General features: G+C 51.9%; 3 protein-coding genes across 3 annotated transcripts; all 3 read left to right on the top strand.

Moving 5' to 3' along the window:
* Window positions 1–1034: 1034 nt before the first annotated feature.
* HMPREF1120_01932 (beta-1,4-mannosyltransferase) lies at window positions 1035–2495 on the top strand (the record flags this gene model as incomplete). Its single annotated transcript, XM_009155961.1, has 3 exons — window positions 1035–1236; window positions 1290–1486; window positions 1548–2495. The coding sequence occupies 3 exons, from the start codon at window positions 1035–1037 to the stop codon at window positions 2493–2495; spliced, it is 1347 nt and encodes a 448-aa protein (XP_009154209.1).
* Window positions 2496–3117: 622 nt separating this feature from the next.
* On the top strand, window positions 3118–4287 carry HMPREF1120_01931 (uncharacterized protein; the record flags this gene model as incomplete). The annotated part of the gene is made up of 3 exons (XM_009155960.1): window positions 3118–3135; window positions 3306–3528; window positions 3578–4287. 3 exons carry the CDS (start codon window positions 3118–3120, stop codon window positions 4285–4287), a joined length of 951 nt encoding a protein of 316 aa, XP_009154208.1.
* Window positions 4288–4537: 250 nt separating this feature from the next.
* HMPREF1120_01930 (glycylpeptide N-tetradecanoyltransferase) lies at window positions 4538–9249 on the top strand. Its single transcript, XM_009155959.1, has 2 exons — window positions 4538–4968; window positions 5022–9249. The coding sequence occupies exons 1-2, from the start codon at window positions 4888–4890 to the stop codon at window positions 9033–9035; spliced, it is 4095 nt and encodes a 1364-aa protein (XP_009154207.1). The 5' UTR covers window positions 4538–4887; the 3' UTR covers window positions 9036–9249.
* The last annotated feature ends 20 nt before the right edge of the window (window positions 9250–9269 follow it).

Below are 9269 nucleotides of genomic sequence, written 5' to 3'. Positions count from 1 at the left end.
CGAGTTTATCTATCTCTACCTCGTAAACCAGATTACGCTCGTTTATCTACTACCTTATACGTCGTATCTCTATTAGCCGTACGATTTAGGCCTATTTAGTCGCCTTAAGGCTTACTACGCTTAAAACCTTAAGAAATTCATTCTAGCAGGCGAGTCTTAAGTCTTACGCGCCTAGTTTAACGTTCTCTATTATCGTACGCGTTAATAGGGCTTTACTAGATAATATATCTCTATAGGCTGGCGCAGAAGTGGCCTCTAGCCGATCGCACCTAACAGAGTACTTAATAAACTAGAGATTATAGCCTATAGATAGGCTAGACTAACTACCCCGGAGCGTTCTAAGTCTTAGGACGTGCGTACGCTTAGGACGCTAATAGATATCGCCTCGCTAACGACTCTAAACGCGTCTATTAGTCATAAACTAACTCGCTCTCTACGCAAAGCCCAGCGTCTATTCACACGCGGCTTTATCGTAGTCGATTCTAGGGCTAGAGTGCTTTAGACTAAGTTACTAGCCGTACGTAAGCGCGTACGAGAAGATAAAGAAGAGGCTAGCAATAAACGCCTTCGTAAGCAGGATAAGAAGCGCTCCTAGGACGTCGTCGACGTCTTTCAGGCTAGAGGGTACTCATAGGAGGAAAGCGAGTTATTCTGCGCTATCCTGCTAGATAGAGAGACGATCTACGCGATGCCAGAGTAGCTAGATTCATAGTTATTCTCTATACAAAATCGCAGACTCGGCATCAACTTGTTCGTTGCGTAGTGCGTACAAACGCGCGCGGCATAGTAGGATTTCACTAGTGGCGGGATCCTGGTGGTGGCGGGAAGGTGGTAGCCAACCTTAGTACCGCGCAGTGGGCGACATTATTGTGACCCTTCTTTCAGCACTGACAGTACCTCAACGTCATTTCAACCTCCCTTGCGGGCGTTGACACCAGAAGGAAATACATCGCCTTAGCAGCTCCGCTGTTTCTCAGTAAACTCGACGCGGTTGGAAACATTCACGACCCTGGAATGTGCTGCTGATTCGAGAGATGCTTCTAACTCTGCTCATCCTCATCTCGACGGCTTTTACTGTACTATTGCTTTTGCTGCCGTCTCAGCGCGATGCTAGCGATGAGAGATGCAAGGTCGCAGTTGTGGTCCTCGGTGACATTGGGCGAAGTCCGCGGATGCAATATCATGCATTCAGCATTGCAAAACATGGCGGCCATGTCCAGCTGATCGGCTACAGAGGTATGCGACGCAGGACCTTGTCTGTTGGAATGATCTAAATACCATTGAAACAGAGACCGATCCTCTGCCCGAGCTTTTAGCACATCCCCATGTGACGATTCTATCTCTTCGCCCGGCTCCTCACTGGCTGCAAACAAGCAACAAGCACCTATTCCTCTTGTCAGCCCCAATCAAGGTCCTGCTACAAGTTTGGACCTTATGGCAGAATTTGGGATATTCTGCCTCAGCCTCGAAGTGGATGCTTGTACAGGTATGCCTGACATCCCCCGCTGCGACATGCTTTCCTTCACGGCTGACAATCGTCATTGCAGAACCCGCCTTCCATTCCTACTCTTTTGATTGTGTCGATCATCTGCTTCTTCCGGCGGACCGGGTTGATTGTGGACTGGCACAACTTTGGGTATTCCATTCTTGCTCTCAAGCTAGGTTCAGATCATCCCATGGTCACAGTGTCAAAGTGGTATGAGGCCACCCTGGCAAAGGCCGCTCTTGCAAACTTTACTGTCACCAATGCAATGGCCAGGGTCCTGAGATCGAATTTCCGGATCACAGCACCTGTACTAACCTTACATGACCGACCGGCAAATTTGTACCAGCCCTTGTTGGAGTCGGAGCGGCTTGCCTTCCTGCAACGTTACGCAGTCTTAGTCAAACATTTCAACGCCATAGTAGACAAGAAGATGAGGCTCGTCGTTTCGTCGACCTCCTGGACCGCTGACGAGGATTTTGGCATCTTTCTTGATGCTTTGTGCAGCTACTCGGCCAGTGCTACCTCTACACATCCTCACCTTCCAGAGCTGGCCGTGGTGATTACCGGTAAGGGGCCACAAAAACAGCTCTATCTTGAAAAGATCCGGGATCTGCGCCAAGGAGACGCTTTAGAAATGGTGAGCATTTACACGGACTGGCTCACCTTTGAGGACTATGCTCTGCTGTTAGGCTCGGCAGACCTCGGTGTATCTTTACATACCAGTAGCAGCGGTGTTGATCTTCCCATGAAAGTCGTGGATATGTTTGGTGCCGCGCTGCCTGTAGCTGGCTGGAACAAGTACGAGGCGTGGTCTGAGCTCGTCACCGAAGATGTCAATGGCAAAGGCTTTGGCAGTGCAGAAGAGCTGGCCGACATTCTCCGTCAACTGTTCGACCCAAGTTCTCAGCAGCTGGCCAAACTGAAGGAGGGCGCTAGGGTTGAAAGCAGACGCAGATGGGACACCGAGTGGGATCCTGTCGCCGGCAAACTTTTGGGACTGACGAAATGAACCACTATCTCGCAAGCGAGCGTTTCAGCCGACGACGAGGCTGTAGTTTGTTTACCTGAACACTTCAAAAACCTGCCATTCATTGCCAGCGCTTTCGGGGGATCCTTATGCGTGTGTGAATCAACGGTCCCCACTTCGGCTGCCAGACTCCGGGGAATAAACTGGGCAGTCTCCCCAGCGGTCAAGCGCCTAGCCTGCTCTACCCGTGGGCGGAAAGCATCACTTACGAATCCTGATATATCGCAGTTAACCCTCGCAGACAGCTTCCGGTGGGCAGTGCTTATCTATAAACGGCTGTACTGTTACTCTCTAAGGCGGGTACTTTGCAGATAGAGCAGAGCTGTTGGGGCTGAGGGATTATCCGATAGACAACCCCTTCGTCGCCGGCATCCACGGAGTTCAGCGACTACACAGTATATGGCCCGCTGACTCCTGCCGGCCTCAATATTGGGGTATGCTCCTGACACTCCTATAAAGTGATATATAGCTATATGCCTGGGGACCTCGAAGACATGGGTGATGTCCAGACTGTTTATCCACGGCTCCTCGCAATACCCGTGATATAATTTCAGCTACCATCCGGGATCCTGGACGAACGGTACTGCAATACCGTGGGGAAACCATGGGCGAATATACTGAGGTGAGTCCCAGAGCAGGTATTACTTGTCCTTTTCTCTGTGATATTTGGTATATGTGAAGGGTCTATGCCCTTTCGATCCGCTTTTGAATGGCTACAACCGCTCTGTTATCTCGAAGAGACAGTTATCTCGTCATAACTAGAGCCGCCGGCTGATGGCAGGACTATTTCAGCAGGGAAGACAGGCTACTGTCAATGGCAAACCCGAGAGTCCTTCCCTGACGCACCGAGTCAGGAGAATACCACGATCAGCTCCATTGTCCGAGTTTATCACCGCTGTAGAGGAAGACGGCTGCGTCATCATCACTGATTTCACGGACAAGGCCACGGTGGAACAAGCAAATGAGGAGGTGAAACCTTGGCTAGAGAAGCAGGACATTGGAGCCAAAGTTGGTGGTATGTAATGTCTCCCTGATCCAGGAGCAATGAGCTAACTGTCCTTCAGCGCTTGGGGGAAAGACGAGAACAGTGACCCGACTGGTCGGCAGAAGTCAAACGGTTCGAGAGAAGTTCTTCTCCGATCCTATATATCAGGCCCTCTGCGAGCACTTTCTGGCGCTGGAAACGACCCACTGGTATGGTCCTAATCCTCTGACAACGACAAGTCATCCATTGCTGTCTATCTCCATCACTTTCGACATTCCGCCAGGTACCCCGGCACAGGGTCTGCACCGCGATGACAAGAATCACCATGCTCGCCACACCAAGGCTGAGAAGTATGAGAAGAACCGTGACATGCTCCTCGGTCTCTTCGTCCCAGGCTGCAACACGTCAAAGGCGAACGGAGCCACGCGTATTGCTCCAGGGAGTCATCTCTGGGGGGACGATCAACCAGATTTCGGCCCAGACGGGAACCATGGCGTGCTTGATGCGGAGATGCAAATAGGCGAAGCATTCATTATGCTGGGCAGTCTTTACCATGGTGGCGGGGCTTACGAGAAGCCAGTGGGTTCAGGTGGTCCTGAAAGTAGGACAGTCCACGCCATGTTTTCATGTACGGGAGTGCACCGTCAGGAAGAGATCTCGTTCCTGTCATACTCCATTGAGGAGGTCAAGACGTATTCGAAACTTGTTCAGGAGCGCCTGGGCTGGAAACAAAGCGAACCGAACCTGGGTTGGGTAGACCTCAAGAGCCCAGAGTTCCTTCTGCAGTGATACAGTGAGGTGGCAGCGTGGAATTCAGCATGCATTACCTGTACAAAGCAACTCAAAGTTTGAGCATTGTGATACTGATGCCCTCGCTTTCATTTTCTCTACAGATATTGAACAGTGGACGATATCATATCGCTCGATGGAAGAGAGTAGAGATGACATGATGCTGGAGAGCATGTTAGACTAGTATATGTAGTAAAAGGACAATGCCACAACACGCGTGGTTACGCACCGTACAAATCTCAGGGGTCTCCTTGAAAATAGGAGCAAGCAAATAGTGTTACACACGGCACAGGTTTATCATGAGACATGTTAACAAGACGAGAGGCAGCCTCGTGACACAGCTGTGCTGTTGAGTGTCGCTGCATTTCTCCGACTCTCGATGCGGAGGAAGTTGGCCGCGTTCCTCCATTTCGCGCGACTTGAACCAAGCGACTGTGTTGTCCTCGATCCGACACAATATCCGGCAGGACTCATGCTTCCGACTCCTGCGGGCCTCTTTACGTGCACCGATGAAAACAGCCAGACCAGACACACCACGATACAGCCAGTCTTGAACACTAGGAATGTGGCCAAAGACTGACGGGTGACCTCTCCTCTCATATGCGAGCCATCCTTCCAGGCCGGCCCCAGTCGAAGCGGCAAGCTTTGAGTACTGCCTACTGGGATGGCCTTCGTCTCGTTGTGAGTTTCTTCCGGCTTTCGCTCTTTGGGATAAAGTCTCACGTCAATCGCAGGCATACATCTCCGGAAATGCCGCGGTCATCCTTAGCGGACCGCAGACGATCCTGCAAACCATCTATGTCGACACGGTCGATGAACTTATTGCGGTGACACTCGAGGAGACCACCGGCCGCATAGCGCTTTGCGATGACAGACATGTCTACGTCTACCGACCGGTGGGACGAGACGAAGGGGTTCTTCGATGGGTGTTATATCATGAACTACACAATCACAATGATCTGGTGGTGACTTCGCTTTCTTGGGGCACGTCGGAAGAGCTTCTGCTCGGAGGGTCAAGACTGGTGCTTTGGTTCATTCCGGACACGGTAGAGCCGGCCATCTCTTGGGATCAGACACTGGCATATCCTACTGCGCTGGCGTGCTTGTCCCCCGACAGCAGCCTTGTCGCCTCTGTCGGACAACATGACCGACTGGTCAAGATATGGAGGAGGCTGTCGTATGACGCCAAATTCGATGTCTCATATCTACCACACCCAGCTGCGGTAACCAACCTACACTGGCGGAAACCGTGGCATCTGGAACAAAACCTGGACAACCTGCTATATACGTTCTGCTCCGACAACCGCATTCGAGCATGGACTTCGTTTGACCCGCATGCGCTGTCGATTTTCCAGCAAGTTGCGACCATCGACATGAACGCTTCAATACAGCCCCGGCGGCTGAGTGTCACTTCAATGAGCACAAGGCGGTACGCCTTCATCGTCGATAGCCGTGATTTCTGTATTGCGACAGAGAAAGCTGTGCAAGGGGCGAATCCCAAGGTGACCGACCATGCGCTCGAGCATCTCATCGAAATAGCCAACCGCAGTCCCGAGATCTGCGTCGTTCTCGACGGCCTCGGCCACATGTCAATCTGGGGTATAGAGAATGCTGGGTACAAGAACAGAATCCCGCCGTCTGTGTTCCATATATCGCACGTGGACGGGATGAACGTTCTTGTCCCGCAACTGAGCGATCCGATGAAAGACTATGTTCAGTTCTGTATATTTGCAGGCGGTGTGACTCGGTCCTCCTTGTCGATACTAATGCACTCCTTTGCTGGTGACATTGACTGGTATGATAGTCAGATTACACATCTCTTCGACACGGCCATCAGACACGATCGCACCCGTCTGATCTCGACGTTAGCTGGTCACGGGTCGCCAATTCAGCGCGTCGTGCGGAATGTCGGTGGAACTGTCGTTCTGTCCGCCACCGAGGAGCGCCAGGCCAGTGTATGGCAGCACGATCTCGGCCACTCCACTGCTCCAATTTTGCGACGATGCTCTTTTGCGGTCGACAACGATATCAAAGATGCTGTCATTCTCTCTCGTGGACGATATGCAGCAATACTGACCTCGGACGGTCTGGAGCTGTGGGACATTCGAGAGGCGAAAGCCCGGCGGCTAGGCACTCGAAGCTTCGGCGACAACCGTGTTCCTGAATGCATAACGCAAAGCCGAGTCGGCCGGGAACGGGCATTGACAAGTCGCGTTATTGTGGGCTATTATCAGGACAACAGTGCAGAAGCCTGGGAGTTGCTGCTCCCAGCAAAAGACGACCGGAGTTCTACCATGAGTAACGGACGTCTGGAAATCATACGTTCTCTAGGACATGTGCGGTTGCACGTCCAAAATCGCTTCCGGGCCTTGCTATCCGTCTGTGATAATATGAGTACAAGTGACCGGCCCACGGATCCGCGCGATATCAATGCGCTCGGATTTGCGGCAGCTCTGGCCAAAGAGGGCACGTTGGAGTTGGTCAAATCGCAGGAGGAAACGGACTCGGCCAAGCCGTTCTTGACGTCGGGTGCCATCTTCGACATCAGCATACGAGCACCTCAGAGGATCAGTGCTAATGGACACGGCAAGGTTCTAGTGGTCAACGAAGACGCCAGCAGCATGAGCATCTGGGATGCCAAATCGGGAGCATGGGAATACGAGCACGAATGGGATGGAACTGATACCATCAAGACTTTTGCCTGGGCTGTGACCCCCGATGGTTCAGCCTTGGTTGCATTATGTTTTTACTATCACATCGTGGTCCTCGCGCAGATTCGTTATGCTTACCCTGGGCTCCAGAGATCCTGGGTTGACATCCGGCATATCAGAATGAGAGATTTCACCACTCAATCTGTTGGTGATCTATGCTGGCTAAGAAGCGGCGACCTTGTCGTTGGCACTGGCATCCAGATCTTCGTCTTTGAGGGATTCGCCATCAGTGATCACAACCAGGACTCGAGACCTCTGCAAGATGTCCAAAGGAAAATTCCCCACAATGACTCGACTTTTGCTGTTATGGCGATGCTCAATTCGCTGTTGCCTCTATTCCACCCGACGGTTTTGTCGTTGTTGACATGGCTGGGTGGTCTTAAAGCTACTAAACACATCATATACCGCCTCCACCGTTCTCTGAGGTTTCTGGCCGAGGGGGAAACACTGCCCAGCTTCCTTGACCTGGATCTCGAGACGGTCTTGGTGGACGATAGAAAGGCCCAAACAAAATGGTATTCTCTGACCGATACCAACGGGGATTTGAACGACGACTTTCAACCTCAGCTGGCGCAGATCTCTCCAAGCCTGAACGAGAACCTGGAAAGGCACGACCTGTGGCAACTGAACAAGGAAGAAAAGTCGCAGCTTGTGAAACTGGTAGAAGAATGTACGGAGCTAGAGAAGCAAGAGCATTCTCTCGATGCGAATGGGAGACGCTATCTACAAGCACTATACGCATGTGGTGATGACGACTGTGTACCCTGGAAGGCGATTGCATTTGCAGCAAGAAGTACGTCTCAGGAAGTTCTGGCCGAAGCGGTCACGCAACATTATGGAGGCAAACTCACATGGGAAGCCGCGCGGAAATCGGGACTTTTCAGCTGGTTGTCTGACAGCGAAGCTCTTCGACTGCAGATGGAAAACGTTGCTCGAGCCGAATATACCAAACAAGAGGAGAAGAACCCGGTAGATTGCTCGCTGCACTATTTTGCCCTTGGCAAGAAAACGGTCGTTCAGGGTCTGTGGCGAATGACTATTGGGGTCCGCGAACGAGAGAACACGATGAAGTTCCTCGCCCACAATTTCAACGAGCCGAGGTGGAAAGAGGCGGCCCTCAAGAATGCCTATGCGCTGCTCAGCAAGCGACGGTTTCAATATGCCGCTGCCTTCTTCTTGCTCGCTGGCAGTGTTTGGGATGCGGTTGCTGTCTGTCGTAACCAATTGCAGGATATGCAGCTCGCAATCGCCATTGCGCGAGTGTATAAGTCTGAGATGCCGCAATTCTCGACGACGGTCTCAGAAGACATGGTTCGATTGGTGCATCAAGCAATTCTCCCTCGGGCAGTGCAAAGCGAACAAGGTCGCTGGATGGCCAGTTGGGCGTTTTGTTTACTCGGCCGCCGCAAAGAAGCGATCCGCGTGCTCGTGCACCCTGTTCACCAGGTGTTAGGCGTCTCACTGGTGAAAGGGGCCGAAGACGATGCAGGCACGAATGGGCAACCGGACGGTATTGTCGAGGGTAACGGCGATATGGTCGGATCGCTCAGCTACGCTGCCAACGACCCTCTCCTGACAATCTTGTACCTGCAACTCAGGGCCGAATTCGTCAAACAGAACAAATGGCGGAAGAGTGTCATCAACGCCAGAGAGGAATGGGACTTTGTCATGCGTTGTGTGAGACAGTATCTTCGGATGGGCTGTGACGTTCTCGCCTTGTCCTTGGTGCGAGACTGGGAGTTTGTGCCTGAGAGTAAGGACCTAGATCTGGATTTGGCTATCGATCGCGCACGGGGGAGTGTAGGATCACCAAGCCCAGGAATCCAGAGGAGGAAGACATTTGTCGACCTTGAAAAGGAAATTGAAGCGGGCGAAGAAGACGGCAATGGTCAAGCACTTTCACGCGAGGGAGATGGTGGGTTACTGGCCAAAGACCAGCAGCTACCGGAGAAAGGCGATGACAAGAAGAAGAAGCCGCCTCCCACGCAATTTGTCGAGCCCAGCGCGGATAGTTTGCTGGATAGTTTTGGGTTTTAATGATACAACTTGAAGGCCCAGGAAGAGGGTCAAGGAAGAGGGCAGAGCACCTAATAGTGACTGTCAAAGTAATGCAAATGATATAAAACATCCTGTCATCCTGTCACGCGCTGGTACCGTCTTCTTCGTGGTAAACTATATACGTCAAGGTATCATCTGTTGTATAGGTGTCTACGTGTGTATGTGTATAATAATGTACCCAGTCTCGACTTCTCCCCCACTTCTGTTTGCCTC

This window comes from Exophiala dermatitidis (genome assembly GCF_000230625.1).
Source record: "Exophiala dermatitidis NIH/UT8656 unplaced genomic scaffold supercont1.2, whole genome shotgun sequence".
Classification (NCBI taxonomy): Eukaryota; Fungi; Ascomycota; class Eurotiomycetes; order Chaetothyriales; family Herpotrichiellaceae; genus Exophiala; species Exophiala dermatitidis.
This window is presented reverse-complemented; position numbering and strand designations above follow the sequence as displayed.